The 16735-nt window shown below is 39.9% G+C and overlaps 1 protein-coding gene across 2 annotated transcripts in view; it reads right to left on the reverse strand.

Annotated features, from left to right (window-relative positions):
* Vps13b (vacuolar protein sorting 13 homolog B) overlaps positions 1–16735 on the reverse strand; it is a 553787-nt gene that overhangs the window by 115266 nt on the left and 421786 nt on the right. For both annotated transcript variants that reach the window (XM_029469591.2, XM_021183993.3), the window contains exons 38-39: positions 15593–15797; positions 15142–15326 (exon numbers count right to left, since the gene is read on the reverse strand). In XM_029469591.2, the coding sequence (XP_029325451.1) occupies positions 15142–15326; positions 15593–15797 (390 nt within the window). The remainder of the gene's footprint in view (positions 1–15141; positions 15327–15592; positions 15798–16735) is intronic.

Here is a 16735-nt window from a genome sequence, read left to right on the forward strand (position 1 = left end):
GAAAGAACCAATGCCTGCAAACTGTTTATGTGTGGAGACTGCGTGCTGTAGGTCAGAGAACACCTTTGGGGATTTGGCTCTTTCCTTTATTCTGGGTTACAGGGGTTGTACTCAAGTTGTCAGCCTTTACCCGTTGGGTTATCTTACAGGTAAAATGATGTTCTGCTAAAGCCAACATGTGAAAGAACATGTGACAAAGGATTCTTAGTTAACAACGTGCATGTATTGGTCCACCTTACATAGCAGAGTTAAAATGCTTTTGTCAGGACTCCATAGAGAGAAATGCTCTAAAAAACCTTCTGGTGGTGTGCTGTGGCTTCTTGACACTTTTGCAGACTCAGGCTAATTGGCAGAGTGATGGCAGTTATTTTTTTTATGTATCTGAGTACCAGAAGAGGGCATCAATTACAGTAGAGATGTCTTTGAGCCACCATGTGGTTGCTGTGAATTGAACTCAGGACCTCTGGAAGAGCAGTCAGTGCTCTTAATCACTGAGCCATCTATCCAGCCCTTCATGTGGAATTTTGTCAGACTCACACGCTAAGGCAAGACTTGTGGAGGACATGTGATGTTTGTAGGGAGTATAAATAGGACTCAATGGACAGTGACTGAAGCTGGGCTTGGCGTGCTTGCATAGCTAGTTTCTTGGTATCTTTCCTGATCTTCAATTCGTTGAGAGAGGCACAACTGAGTTCTGGCATTCCTGGTAATCTTTTTTTTTTTAAGTTATTTCCTTAATTTATATTTCAGATGTTACCCTTTCCTAGTTTCCCCTCCAAAATCCCCTATCCTCTTCTCCACTCCCCCTGCTCCCCACCCACCCACTCCTGCTTCCTGGCCCAGGCATTCCCCTATACTGGGGCATAGAACCTTCACAGGACCAAGGGTCTCTCCTCCCACTGATGACGGACTAGGCCATTCTCTGATACATATGCAGCTAGAGCCATGGTGGTCTTAAACCTTCTTGTTGACTCCTGCCAATTCAGCTGAGGTCTGGCTGTTCTTGTTAGGTCATGCCACTGCTGCTGCTATCCTGACACTACTGAACTGGACTGCTGGGATATCCCTGAAGTGGATGGAGCTGCCATTGCTGATCTTTGAACTAAACTGCTAGTTTCCTGACAATGTAGGTGGGATATACTCCAAAGAACCATTTCTAAACAGGTCCACTTCCCCGTATCCTTTCTTTTCCACTACCTCTGGTGACTGGTGGGCTAGAAGGGAGGTTAAAGTATTTAAGAACCATTATTAAAAGCAGGTTTTGAAAAAAAATAAAGTTACACAATGCACCTTTTAAAACTAGGTGATGTATTAAGAAACTGGACTTCAAAATATATAACAAATAAAATTTTCATATTAATGCTGAATGCTTTTATAAAGAGGATAGGAAGGAAGGAAGGAAGGAAGGAAGGAAGGATGGATGAAGTACTTGTAGTTTGCAGTGTTTTTGAATTTAGTTGTCTCTCAACATTCACAGGCAAGACCAGAGGCAAACTGACACTTGCCTATGGCAGGCCCTTAGGCAAATGTAGTAATTGTTTTCACCCATATAGCTACTCTCATGAGCTAGACTGTACTAAGTATTCTTTACAGTACTACTCACAATTTACAGACCAGAAAGCTGAAGAACAGAACCGTTACATAACTTGCCCATGGTCATTAGCTGAGCTGGTATGTGGAGCCAGAGACTTTAATCCCCCAAATCTGTACTCCTTAAAACTGGACCTCAGGGGTGCAATAGTGGCCCTTCTATCTTAGGAGCAACTACCATCTATCTGAATAGATCTAAAGCCTACTCAATTAGAGGGAACTCATGCCTTGTACTATAAACTTAGCCAAGATCCAATGGCTAGAAAGGCCCTGGACGTAGAAGAGAACGTACTAAATCCTATTACTACAGTAATGTAGTCTACAGCTGTCTCCTAAGCACCCATCTCTATACCCACACATAAACATAGCTTTCACATCTCAAACAAACATTGTTTTTTGCAGATTTTATCTCTAGATAATAAGAGATTCATAATAAACCCAAAAACCAAAATGCAGAAGTAAGGACTGTAGGGTGTCCCCCTCCCAATGGGAAATCTCTAGGACAGTCCTTCCATGTAAGGCTGAGGGGAACTAACTACTGCAGAGAAGAGTGTAAGAGCCTGATTCATGTGGATAACTGCTATGTGAATAGTTCCCTCTGTACAGGACATGGATGTTGCTCTTATGAACTCTCAATAATATGGCTGACTGCACAAGACGTGCCAAGACCACACTAACTGGGACGCTAACACAGATGGTGAGAACTTCACAAAGCCTAACCCTAGGTGAAGGGCTGTAGGAAGTCAATGGCTTCTGAGAGAAGAAGCAGTTTGTTTTATTTCTTTTATTTTTGGGATGTGCCTTCAATTCCAAGGGGTCAGCTATAAATGCATACAAATAGAGGTATACTGACTGGACTCAGTAGTATGTATGTGCATCATAAATACAGAAGGAACAGATCACGGAGAAAAAGGAACGTGGGAAGGATGCAAATATAGTATGTAAATCCTAAAATAAAAAAAAAAGTCAAAAGCTGCACAGTGGTGGTGCTCGCCTTTAATCCCAGTACTCGGGAGGTAGGGCCATCCTGGTCTACAGAATGAGTTCTAGGACAGCCAGGGCTGCACAGAGAAACCTCGTATTGAAAGAACAAAAACAAAAAGCCAAAACCAATCAAACAAACAAAAAGCATAACTGAGGAATACTACAGATTGCCTTTCTGTACTTCCTCCAACTTTTGTTGTTCTCTGAAATAATTATTACTGAATATGATTTTATTGTGGATCTAAGAGGGAGGATTATTCCTATGTAATACATGCAGTATTTACTGGTATTCCCTTTTACCTCAGTTGGTAATATTATACCCCAGCCGCTCTGTATTCTGTGCTTGTGTGTGTGTGTGTGTGTGTGTGTGTGTGTGTGCATGCCCAGGAGCATGGCAGCCAGCGGAGGATGCTGGGCAGCCTGCACTGTCATCTCCTGTACTCCACCGAGACTGCCTCTCACCGAGTCTTGAGTGAGGCTGGCAGCAAGCAGGCCCCAGTGACCCTATTTCCTCTGCCTACCACTGTTGCTCAGGGCTGCAGGCACACACATAGCCATATTCAACTTTTTAGGACAATTCAAACTGGTACTCTTACCAGCTGAGCCATCTTCCCAGATCCTCACAAACATTTTTAATGCTAAATAATAAACATCAAATATTCTGGTTATTAAACATAGTCCTTTGTTTCCAGAAAGAAATAGTTTTCTTCCCCCCTCTTTAACTGCAAGAGTCTTTAATAGGAAAAGAGAAATAGGCTAATAAAATTTCTACCACCAAATAAAGTGACAGGACAAAAATGACTTCAGTATTCTTCCAGTTTGCAAATGTTTTCCATTTACTCTAAGAGCACATCTTACTGACAGATTCCTTCCCCACCTCTTTTCTGAAGGACAAGGAATGCTAGCATTTCAAACTATTTACTACTTTTTATTTCCAAAATCTCATTTATGCTTTAAGTTTTTCTAATTCTACCTCAACAGACTTTTTACTTAGTGACCTACACAGTAAGCTCTCTCAATTCACCAACAAATAATGATGCACCCCATAGTGAGGCAAGAGGACTTTGGAGCAAAGAGAGAACTGGGCACAAGTCCTCAGGGGTAACTCCTGGCTGTCAGTGGGGACTGCTCTAGTCTCCCAGTATCTCCTCTTTTCTTTTTCAGCAAATTAATACCAATTTCCCCTTAACTAGGTGTAGCCAAGTGACCTAATTCTGGACTCTGGATCTTGGCAGCACAGCAGTACAGGATGTGGGCTTCAAGAAACATCCTTATGGAGGAGAATGGCTCTGTCTGTCCTTTCCTTTCTCTAGACTAGAGTGAGAATAAAGTACTTGAAACTTGTGCAGCCATCCTGGATTATGGCAAACACCGAATGCTAGAGACAACATGAAGCTGATGGTGCCTGGATTGCAGGCAGCCCTAAATTGCCTACTTCAATGTTTAAGATCTTAGTAATTTGTATTTTCTGATACAGAACAAAAGAGCTCCAACAGTGTTCTCACACTACTGAGACTCTGATCTCTTATGGCCTGTAAGTTTTCTGAGTTTGGTGCTAAATCTTCATGACTCTGTACTCTTTTTTGAGAGAAGACACCTAAGGGGACTCATTTAACTCCTCAGATGACATGAGGACAGCAGTGATCCCTCTGCAGGGCTGGGCTCAGGTATCATATCTACGTAAGGCCTTGCAAAGTGAACTACACTAGCACAATGTGGAATGTTCTCATAACAAACTTCTCATTGGCCTGACATCTGCTTGTCACCTTTGACTTAAGAGTGTCTTGTTTGGTTCACATCATCTCTTGCAATCATTTTTTCCTCTACCAAAACTGCCTTCCTTGTTTATAACCTTTATCATCTTTGAGATCCCTAGCAAGGATTTTTACTTCTAGTCTGTCTCTCCTTTTTCCTTTCTATCTTTACCAGACCACTGGACCAATCTACTTTAAGGATTGAACTGCCAATGGCATATAAAGCTATATAATAAAAGTTAAAACTCCATGTTCTACATGTAGTCAAAGCAACACAACACACGACTTAGGGTCTGTAGAAATCTCAGTGTGAGTTTTGCGTAGTTTTATCTCCTCGCTTTCTGCAATTACTTAACTTCTTAGACCCTCATTTACCTTCCATGTACATCACTGTACTTATTTCATGGGGTTTTAGGAACAATGTAAGAGACATGGCATAGAAAAATGGCAACTTTGGTGCTTCGTGCAAACTAGGTACTCAGTGAATGCACCACTCCTTTCCCTTAATGGAATCCAGACGCCAATGCAATGGCCACAACTTATGATCATCTATTAACTCTATCCTTGATCAGCCTGTCTTTGTCAAATCAGACTGTGTTTTACTTCCTAGAAATGTGAGGTTGAACGTTTCAGAATCTCAGAAATTCAGACTAAACACTGATAAATATTTGTGGGTGATGGGTGGTGCTGGATCAGCTACTAGGAGTGGTGACTTCCAGAAGCCACTTCCTCCTTTTTGGATGAAAAAAGGAACTATAAAATACTGTATTCCCTGAATACACCTTTACTCATTCTGATTTCGTGGTGCTGTAAAAGTCTGGGAAGACTTAGGAATAGATCCCACAGAACTGATCATGTCAACAGAGATGAGGAAATTCTCAATTTTGAGCATGCTTATTTTTTAATGGTAGTGGGAATTGAACCTCACACTGGACAAGGAGTACTGTATCACTGAGCTACAACCCCAGTACTAATATTGATTTTAAAAATATCATCTTTCTTCCTTCTTTATTTCTTGAAATCCTACTTATTCATCACTGACCACCTAGATATACAACTTTTCTGTGAAATCTTGTTCTGGTGGCTCCAGTGATTTGTAAACTTGCTTTTGTTAAAAGGCACACTCTTTGTGTCTTGGTCAGTGTATAACAGGACATGTCTGGCTCTTTTGTGTGTCCGTCTGTCCTTGTTGTCCCTCCTAGGAAGTGACGGAACCTTGAGAATAGAGCTGGAGCCCGTCAACTTCTCACAGCACCTAGCATTGGTCTCCTCATCTCTGTCTACTGAGGTGATCAGAAGATAGATGGATTCCTAGGTCTTCCCAGACTTTTACAGCACCACAAAAATAGAATGAGTAAAAGTGTATTCAGGGAATACAGTATTTTATAGTTCCTCTTTTCAACCAAAAAGGAGGCAGTGGCTTCTGGAAGTCACAACTACCCATCACCCACATTTATCAGTGTCCACTGGGTACACAGCTTTTCCTGTTCCCAACTTCCTAAGGCTCTGGCTCAGAGTCTCACTTCCTCTAGGCCTATCCAGATTTTTTTTTTTTTCCATTTCTGCATTTCAACAACAATGAATCTCCTATCTGGCTTTGAGCATTCCTCCTAAACATGATGGATAGGCACAAAGCCTTCTGGGACACATTAGTACAGCTGCCAGTGGGCAGGAGGTGCTTATAAAATAAAAAGCTCAGGATTCTGGGAACACATGTGCAGCTATAAGTAAACTGCACAATGCTGCTGAAAAGAAACACCCAAGACTACTTCCTTTTATTCTTTTTAAGTTACGTGTGGAAGAGGCAAATCATATTACATTGTGAATAACCATAATCTCTGCCTCCCTTGGCCAGTGCCAATTTTAGAGCAGTAGAAGTCTTTTCTACTTTATTTCATAATATCAAGTATGCATGCCTGACGTGGAATACTTTCACATAATCATACAAAAGAAAAAAACTGCACAGGACTGTAAAATTTAATGAAGTTTTAGTTTGGTGTCTAGCTAAACAATGGGTTAAATGTGAACTAAAGCCAAATCAGTTCTTACCTGCAGACCTCAACACCCCTGACTGTGAGGTAAAGCTTTTAAAGACCAAAGCAGGACATGTAAAGCGCTGCTACCTCCTAGCACTGTGAACTTATGGACTTGCTGTGCTACAGAGCTGCTGCACTGGCCAAGGGAGGCACTGACTTTAAGGTAACTGTGACAAGAAATGATGTCCTATGTGTGAATGGCAGGGGAGAGAGTAAGAGATTAAAGTGGCATGAATCATTATGGCACGTTCCAGAGGGAGATCTAGAAAAAACACAGCAAAAAAAAAATTCTACTTTTTGGCCTGTCTTTGTTCCTTTTTAGGGAGGCGTCCTTCCAGAGCCCACTACCAGGATGGCCCTTCCCCAAAGGCATCCCCTGGGTTCCTACCCTCCATGCTAGCCATTCTCCCAAAGAGAGATGATGCCCAATCATAAGAAGTTATTTTGTTATCTATTCAAAGTGGCTCCACTTTGATTTTTACAGTCCTATTAGTGTTACAATGAAAACTAATTTTTCCAGAGATACAGAGATGGTTCAGCAATTCAGAGTTCTTGCTGCTCTTCAGAGTACCTGATTCAGTTCCTAACATCTTTACTGGATGGCTGACAATGGCTTGTAACTCCAGTTACAGGGGACCTGATGCCCTCTTCTGATCTCCTTAGACTCCTGTACTCACATGTACACATTCCCATATGCAGATATGCACATATGCATATTTATTAAAAATGGATCTTCAAAAAAAAGAGAAAACCCAATTGTTCTTACATTTTTTTCTTGGATATTTTCTTTATTTACATTTCAAATGTTTTCCCCTTTACAGGAATCCTCTTCAGAAACCCCCTATTGTATCCCCCCACTCCCCATTTCTATTAGGGTGCTCTGCAACTCGCCCACTCCCATCTTCCTGCCCTGGTATTCCCCATACTGGGGCAACGAACATTCTTAGGGCCTCTCCTCCCACTGATGTCCAACAAGGCCATCCTCTGCCACATAAGTGGTCAGTGCCATGGGTTACGACATGTGTATTCTTTGGTTGGTGTTCCAGTCCCTGGGAGCTCTGGGTGTGTGTGGGGGGTCTGGCCTGTTGAGACTGTTGCTAAATCCATTAGGCTGCAAATCCCCTCAGCTCCTTCAGTCCCTTCTCCAACTCTTCCATTGGGGACCCCCGAGCTCAGTCCAATGGTTGGCTGTGAGCTTCCTCCTCCATATTTATCAGGATCTGGCAGAGCCTCTCAGGAGACAGCCAAATCAGGCTTCTATCAGCAAGCACTTCCCGGCATCCACAATAACTTCTGGGTTTGGAGGTTGTATATGGGATAGATGCACAGGTGGGACAGTCTCTGGATGGCCTTCCCTTCAGTCTCTGCTCCACACTTTGTCTCCATATTTCCTCCTGTGAGTATTTTGTTCATCCTTCTAAAAAGCACTATAACACCCACAGTTTGGTCTTCCTTCTTCTTAGGCTTCATATGGTCTGTGAATTTTATCTTGGGTATTCCGAACTTTTGAGTTAATATTCACTTATCAGTGAGTATATACTGTGTTTATTCCTTTGTGACTGAGTCTTCTCACTCAGGATGATATTCACAAGTTCCATCCATTTGCCTGCTAATTTCATGAAGTCATTGTTTTAATAGCTGAATAATACTCCATTGTATAAATGTACCACATTTTCTGCATCCATTTCTCTCTTGTGGGACATCTGGGTTGCTTCCAGCTTTTGGCTATTATAAATAAGGCTGCTATGAACATAGTGGAGCATGTGTCTTTATTACATGTTGGAGCATCTTCTGGGTATATGCCCAGGAGTAGTATAGCTGGGTCCTCCAGTAGTACTATGCCCAATTTTCTGAGGAACTGCCAAGCGGATTTCCAGAGTGGTTGTACTAGCTTGTAGTCACATCAGCAATGGAGAAGTGTTCCTTTTTCTCCACGTCCTTGGCAGCATCTGCTGTCACCTGAGTTTTTCATCTTAGCCATTCTGACTGGTGTGAGGTGGAATCTCAGAGTTGTTTTGATTTGCATTTCCCTGATGACTGAGGATGTTGAACATTTCTTTAGGTGTTTCTGACCCCTCTGAGTTTCCTCAGTTGAGAATTCTCTGTTTAGCTCTGTACCCGATTTTTAAATAGGGTTATTTGGTTTTCTGGAGTCTACCTTCTTGAGTTCTTTATATATATATTGGATATTAGTCCTTTATCGGATGTAGGATTGGCAAGGATCTTTTCCCAATCTGTTGGTTGCCCCTTTGTCCTATTGACAGTGTCCTTTGTCTTACAGAAGCCTTGCAATTTTATGAGGTAGCATTTGTTAATTCTTGATCTTAGAGTATAAGTCATTGCTGTTCTGTTCAGAAACTTTCCCTGTGTGCCCATGTGTTTGAGACTTTTTCCCATTTTCTCTTCTACTTGTTTCAGGTTATCTGGTTTTATGTGGAGTTCCTTGATCTACTTAGACTTGAGCTTTGTACAGGGAGATAGGAATGGATCAATTTGCATTCTTCTACTTGTTGACCGCCAATCGGGCCAGTACCATTTATTGAAAATGCTGTCTTTTTTCCATTGGATGGTTTTAGCTTCTTTGTCAAAGATAAAGTGACTATAGGTGTGTGGGGTCATTTATGGGTCTTCAATTCTATTCCATTAATCTACTTGTCTGTCACTGTACCAGTACCATGTAGTTTCTATCACTGTTGCTCTATAGTACAGCTTGAGGTCAGGGATAGTGATTTCCTCAGAAGTTCTTTTATTGAGAATAATTTTCACTATCCTGGGGTTTTTGTTATTCTAGATGAATTTGAGAATTGCTCTTTCTAACTCTATGAAGAATTGAGTTGGAATTTTGATGGGGATTGCATTGAATCTGTATATAGCTTTTGGCAATCCAGGAGCATGGGAGATCTTTCCATCTTCTGAGGTCTTCTTCAATTTCTTTCTTCAGGGACTTGAAGTTCTTATCATACAGATCTTTCACTTGTTTGGTTAGAGTCACACCAAGATACTTTATATTGTTTGTGACTATTGTGAAGGGTGTTGTTTCCTTAATTTCTTTCTCAGCCTGTTTATCCTTTGATTAGAGGAAGACTACTGATTTGTTTGCGTTCATTTTACATCCAGCCATATTGTTGAAGTTCTCTGGTGGAGTTTTGGGGGGTCACTTAAGTATACTATCATATCATCTGCAAATAGTGATATTTTGACTTCTTTCTTTCCAATTTGTATCCCTTTGACCTATTTTTGTTGTCTAATTGCTCTAGCTAGAATTTCAAGTACTATATTGAATACATAAGTAGAGAGAGGGCAGCCTTGTGTCCCTGATTTTAGTGGGATTGCTTCAAGTTTCTCTCCATTTAGTTTGATGTTGGTTACTGATTTGCTGTATATGCTTTTACTATGTTTAGGCCTTGAATTCCTGATCTTTCCAAGACTTTTAACATGAAGGGATGTTAAGTTTTGTCAAATGCTTTTTCAGCATCTAATGAAATGATCATGTGGTTTTAAAATATGAGTTTGTTTATGAAGTGGATTACATTGATGTATTTACATATATTGAACCTTCCCTGCACCCCTGGGATGAAGCCTTGAAATAATCCCATGTCTCTTATCAGATCACTACGGATTAAGGCTGATCTTTAATAGCAACAAAACCAACAGAAAGCCCACATACACATGGAAGCTGAACAACGCTCTACTCAATGATAACTTGGTCAAGGAAGAAATAAAAGAAGAAGCTACAGACTTTTTGGAATTTAATGAAAATGAAGGTACAACATACCCAAACTTATGGGACACAATGAAAGCAGAGCTATGAGTTTAGCAGTGCCTCCAAAAAGACACTGGAGAGAGCATGCAGTAGCAGCTTAACAGCACACCTGAAAGCTCTAAAACAAAAGGAAGCAAATACACCCAAGAGGGGTAGATGGCAGGAAATAATCAAACTCAGGATTGATATCAGCCAAGTAGGAACAAAAAGAACTATACAAAGAATCAACAAAACAAGGTTCTTTGAGAAAATCAACAAGATAGATAAATCCTTAGCCAGACTGACTAGAGGGCATAGGGACAGTATCCAAATTAACAAAATTAGAAATGAAAAGGGAGATATAACAACAGAAACTGAGGAAATAAAAAAAAAATCATTAAATCCTACTTAATAAGCCCATACTCAAGAATACTGGAAAACCTGAATAAAATGGACAATTTTCTAGTCAGATATCAAATACCAAAGTTATATCAGGATCAGATAAACCATCTAAACAGTCCCATAATCCCTAAAAAAATAGAAGCTGTCATCAAAAGTCTCCCAACCAAAAAAAGCACAGGACAAGATGGGTTTAGTGCAGAATTCTAACAGACCTTCAAAGAAGACTTCATACCAATAGTCTTCAAACTATTCCACAAAATAGAAACAGAAGGAACACTACCCAATTCATTCTATGAAGGCACAATTATTCTGATAGCAAAACCACGCAAAGACCCAACAAAGCAAGAGAACTTCAGACCAATTTCCCTTATGAATATTGATGTAAAAATACTCAATAAAACTCTTGCCAACCGAATCCAAGAACAGATCAAAAGATCATTCACCACTATCAAGCAGGCTGTCCTGGCTTTTAAAGTGGGTAAATGGAAGAACTGGTCACAAGTGACTTCTTCGGGATAGGATTCTTTTTCTCCATCAGAATAAGTGAACAACACCACTGACTTTGCCTCGTTTCTGCCTGTCTCTTGTACACATTCCTATACAGATTTCTGCATTAACTGTGAAGATTTCACTAAAATAAATAAATAAATGAATAAACAAATAAATAAAATAAAAAAAGGAACCATTCAATTTGGGAAATCTTCATATTTGAAAGGCAAATTTAAGAGGGGGAAATAAATTTGTTGCTAACATAAAATGTCAAAGCACTTTCTTGGTTAGAGACAGTTTCAAGAGACTGCAGAGAAAGCTCAGCGGATAGCACCTGCTGTTCTTCCAGAGGTCATGAGTTCAGTCACATCAGGAAGATTACAAGTGTCTGAAAGTCCAGCTCCAAGACATGTGAGGCCTCTGGCCTCTGCAGGTACCAGCGTTCAAACATATATCCCACATACACATAGTCAAAACTAACAAAACAAACCTTAAAATAAATAAGACATTTAAAGTTTGTTCTTGTTCTATCAATACTGTATTCTTGTTTTTTCATTAATATGCTGTGTATAAAAATCGGCCAAGCTAAATATTATCCCCTCCCACAAAAAAATAACATAATAGAGCTATATGAAAAGTAAAATATCCATCCATGTGTGGTGGCATATCCTTAAAGCCTAGGTTGTCATGTTTTATTTTTCATTCTTTGTTTTGCTTTTCAAGACAGGGTTTCTCTGTGTAACCCTGGCTGTCCTGAAACTCTACTGACCAGATTGTCCTCAAACTCAAGAGATCCAACTCCTCTGCTTCCCCACTGCTGGGATTAAAGGCAGAGGCAGGCAGATTTCCTTGAGTTCAAGCCCACTGTGGTCTATACACAGAGCAAATTCCAGGTTAGCCAAGGACCCTGTCTCAAAAAAAAAAAAAAAATCCATTGGGAATTCTAGAAAGTAGACTTTGCAAACCAGAATCCTTAAGAGATCCAGTCAAGTGAGGGTGTGGGAAACCTGAGAATAACAAAAAGTTCTTACCTTTGAGTCCATTTATAGCACAATGCCCTGTCAGGTTGGCAACACAGCTCAACCCCAGGTCTTACTTATTATACCACCTGTGTTTTCATCTTATTTTACTTTACAGATCCTAATTTTGTTGATATGTCAGTATTATAGCCTTAAAATTTATGTGATAAAATTATAAATGGACACACTGGTTACTATAAACTCAGGCTTTTATTTATAATCTATGGTTAGATGAATAATATCAGATTTTCTTATATGTTCCTTTAGGATTCTAGAATAAGATAATATGAAGAAATTGTTTATAAATCTCATTAGTAATGGTGGCATGTTAGCCTATAAATTAGAAAAGCCAGTAGCTTAAGCTTTAGTCAATTAATGGCCACGAAGGAAAACGTCATCAAATTTAGTTCTGTGTTTAGGACTAGGGCCAACAGATCATCTTGTTCTGGTATTTAGGAAAGAGCTTCTGCTAGGAAAACAATCTTGGCAGACTAGTCAATGAGCTCACAAGAGCCTGTGCTGAATAATGACTTCATGTTCTATGATGCCACTGAAGAGTAGCACGATCCATCCTGACACAGCTCAATTTAGAAGTCAGTGTGTACACCTTAACGCCACAGTGTGTTAATCCATGCAACACTCCTGCACAGAAGGCAGCAGGAACCCAAGCGTCTACGGATTATACCTAGCAATTTTTTTTAACAGCTCTGTTGCATTGGCTACTATCAGGAGCAGAGTGTAAGTTAGACATGGCTCATTTCTTGAGATACACAATCTGTGAAGGAAAGAAGATATAAAGGAACAGGATTAAAAGGTAATAAATGAATAAAATGAACAACAGCAACAAAGTAGTGGCATAAATGCTGAAGGATTTTAGTAGGGAGGACAGCATACTTAAGATACTCTGTTCAGGGATGGACAGAGTGTAAGCTGTTGTAAGAGTAGACAGGATTTCAGTTTCTAAGAGGAGAAATTCAAGGTGTGCTGGCATGTTTTATTTTATTATTTTATTTTTATTATCAACTTGACACAAATTATAGAGCAGGAGGGAAAGGGAACCGACCGAGCTCAGATCTGCCTAAAGGCATGTCTCTGGAGCATTTTAGTGATTGTTAATTGATGTAGGAAGGTCTAGGCTGTATTAGGAAGCAAGCTGACCATGAGCCAGGAAAGAAAGCTAGTAAACACTGTTCTTCTGTGGCTTCTGCTTGAGTTCCCGTTCTGACTTCCTCCAGTGGTAGATCGTGACCCGGAAGTGTAAGCTGAAATAAACCCTTCCTGCCCCAAGTCTGCTTTGGTCATGTTGTCTGTCATAACAGAAATCAACAGAGGATTGTTAAGGCTGGTTTGGGGAATACTGAACAGGCTAGTTTACCAAATAAGCATGATCCATGTCCAGGGCCTAACAGGCTATCAGCAGGCACAGCAGGGTGACAGAGGAATGGCAGGTTTCTCTCAGGGAAATGCATGACCCATCTGTTCCTATAGGATCTTAGAAGGCTGGATGGGAGAAGAGGCTGCGATGACACTGAGCAATCTCTTACTCTCTGGGGACTTGTGTAAAATGAGTAGAGAGGAGGAATGAGTATTTAAGGCCCCACTATGTGCAAAGACATTTACTTAAGAATATTAGCTATAATGTCCTATTTACTGTAATATTCCACAACTACCTTGAAAGGTTGACAACACAAACTATTACTTTTAGACAAGGAAACTGAAGCTCAAGATCAGAAGTTTGCCTAAGGAAACTGAGTTAGTAACATGAGAGGCCAGGAGAAGAGACCTCAAAGCCCACAGTACTTGCACTAAAATGACCAAGAGCCCCCATTTCATACTTTCCTTCCATCTAGGATCAGCCATTTAACATTATACCTGAGCCTCCAACACAGACTTTGAGACCATTGCAATAAAACAACTGACAACTGGAAGGTTCCTTTTGAAAAATGAGGTGGGGAGACTCTTCTACCCTTCAACAACCAAAACCCTTTTTGTGCTAGAGTGAGGTTCTGACACCTGAGACTGTCTCAGCTGCACTCTGATCCCTAAGAGCAACTCTAGCTTGGCACTTTATATACAAAGGAGAAAATACAATTCTACAAATTTTCTGTTCTCAACTTCTCCAAAAAATAAGACAGTTTATGGATTCTAAGATTGCAACTTAAGAGTTGTTTCTAGGGCCGGGCAGTGGTGGTGCACGCCTTTAATCTCAGCACCTGGGAGGCAGAGGGAGGCGGATTTCTGAGTTCGAGGCCAGCCTGGTTTACAGAGTGAGTTCCAGGACAGCCAGTGCTACACAGAGAAACCCTGTCTCGAAAAACAAAACAAAACGGAAAAGAAAAGAAAAGAAAAGAAAAGAAAAGAAAAGAAAGGAAAGGAAAGGAAAGGAAAAGAAAAGAAAAGAAAAGAAAAGAAAAGAAAGAGTTGTTTCTAGGGCTGGAGTTTAGCAGTTAAGAGCACTGACTGCTCAGAGGTCCTGAGTTCAATTGCCAGCAATCACATGGTATCAGAACCATCTATAATAGGATCTGATGTGTCTGGTGTGTCTGAAGGCAGCTACAGTATACTCATATACATGAAATAAGTAAATAAATCTTGAAAGAAAAAGAGTTGTTTCTATCAATGAGACCCATTCTCAGCCCCAAGTTAAACTCTGATCCTCACAGGCGGACTGACAGCTGCAGCATATCAGCAGCTTGCCACAAGGGCCTCTCTCCTGCTTCTCCTGCCTGCTTCCTTTACCCATCCTGTCAATTCTAGAGCAAGCTCTCTTCAGCTTCCAGAAACTGAAGCACTGTCTTGTTCAGCCTCTCTGATTTTGAACTTAGCTCACATCCTGGTTCCTTATATTTTTATTAAGTTTTAAAAAACAGTGCATGACCTGATACTGACTCTGGCTGCTGAGAATCACCAAGCTTCCTGCATGCTACCTGGCCCCTAGAAATGCCCTAGATCTGTACTACTTTAGGTGGTCTAGAGACATCAAAATATAGTTCTTCTTTCTACACATATAAATACAGTACACAAGTAATGTACTTATCTTTGCTATGACTGATATAAAAAATATGTTCTAAGCATTTTCTCATAATGCTTTTAGTTTGGAAAGGAAAAACCCAGCCTTCACATACCTGCAGCACATCACCCAGGTCTGCTGTACTAATATCTGGATCCTCTGTGGTGTTGAAAGGCACAGGCGTGATTCGTACAAGGGTAAGCACTCGAGGTTCTGGATATCTCCATAACATCATCCCTGGGCTCTCTTCTGTTTCATTATAAAACAAGACTTCATACACACCAGGGAGTTTCAAAGATTCTAAAAACAAAATTATAAGTTTTTAAGAAGGAACGTGTTGGTTTCTCAAAGAGAAAATAAAAGAAAATCACATAAAGAAACTAATTGGTCATTTAAAATATGATTTGAGACAGAAAAAGTAAATTTTAGGGAATGATTGATATATACTTCTTTCCTACTTTAAGTATGAGCGAAGTACTATCAAGTGCTCCACTGTGCTAGTTAGCAAATTCACTTCAAAGCGCAGCTGGGTATAGGCGCCGTATGCTCATGCTGGTTTTACTTACCAGCATCCTGGACATACTGAAAGATGCCTGTCCGCAGGTCATCTGAACTTTGTTCAGTTTTAAAAGCTTGAGTCTTTTCCACTGGAGATGGCATTTGGGGTGCTGATTCGGGTACTGGCATTTCAGACTTTCCCTCCTGAAGATACCCATTGAATAATTCATGCAGAAGAGCCAAGCAATTCAAATGTTCTTGACCCCAGAAAACCTTCAAAAGGGTATGAAAAAGTTAACAGTCTTTAAACATAAACATCTCTTGAGGAAAATTAGGTACCTTCATGTTTGAATTAATGTAAGACTATAATCATGCTCAGTTTAATTACTGACAATAAATTATAGTTCCTAAGAATTAATAATTTATTGTTTGAAATTCTAATACTTGAGTAAATAAACAGCAAGAAAAATATTACATATTGTATGAATAACAACACATTTTAAGCTGTAGATTAATAGTGATATTATATTGTTGTATAGTACTATTTGTGAATTCATTTAGCAAAGAAAAAAAAGGAACATTCTTAAAGGGCAAGAATAAGAGAAACAGCTTCTCTAGGCCAAATATTAATAAAATGATAATAACAGTGCCACGGAATAGCTTCTTCCCTTTGTCATGAGACTGAATAGACCTGGCGATATGGCTGCTTTCTAACAAGAGAGAAGGAAGCTGACCAACAAATTTGAATTTAGAAGGTTCCTAGAGTCTGAGTTTAGCGAGACTGTCAACATACAACTCCATTCTGACAATCCAGTGTTTAGCATCTGAGGAGTTTGAGAACCAAGGATGCAGAGCTCGGTGAAGCTATGTGATCAGTGAGGCACAGTGATTAATGTCAAGTGTCTAGAACTCAGAGGATAAATTTTATTTTTCTCTTATAACTATTCTTAATGTTTACTTTTCGGCCTCAGAAAAAGATAGTACAGTTAAGATTAATTATGAAGCCTTCTCAAAGCCACAAAGTACTTTCTTTGGAACCTCCCCAAATTGTGGTTCATGTCAGCAAAAGAAGCGAGGAGTTGAAAAATTACAACTTTTTGATGATTTTAAGACATTTCCATTTAATAAATTTCCTTTACTGATAAATTAGTTACTTCAATTTTCTAACTGTGAATCTTGGTACATGATAATCTTGGCCGCATAAAGATGAA

This window comes from Mus caroli, unplaced genomic scaffold (assembly GCF_978045245.1).
Source record: "Mus caroli unplaced genomic scaffold, Mus_caroli_1 scaffold_16, whole genome shotgun sequence".
Lineage (NCBI taxonomy): Eukaryota > Metazoa > Chordata > Mammalia > Rodentia > Muridae > Mus > Mus caroli.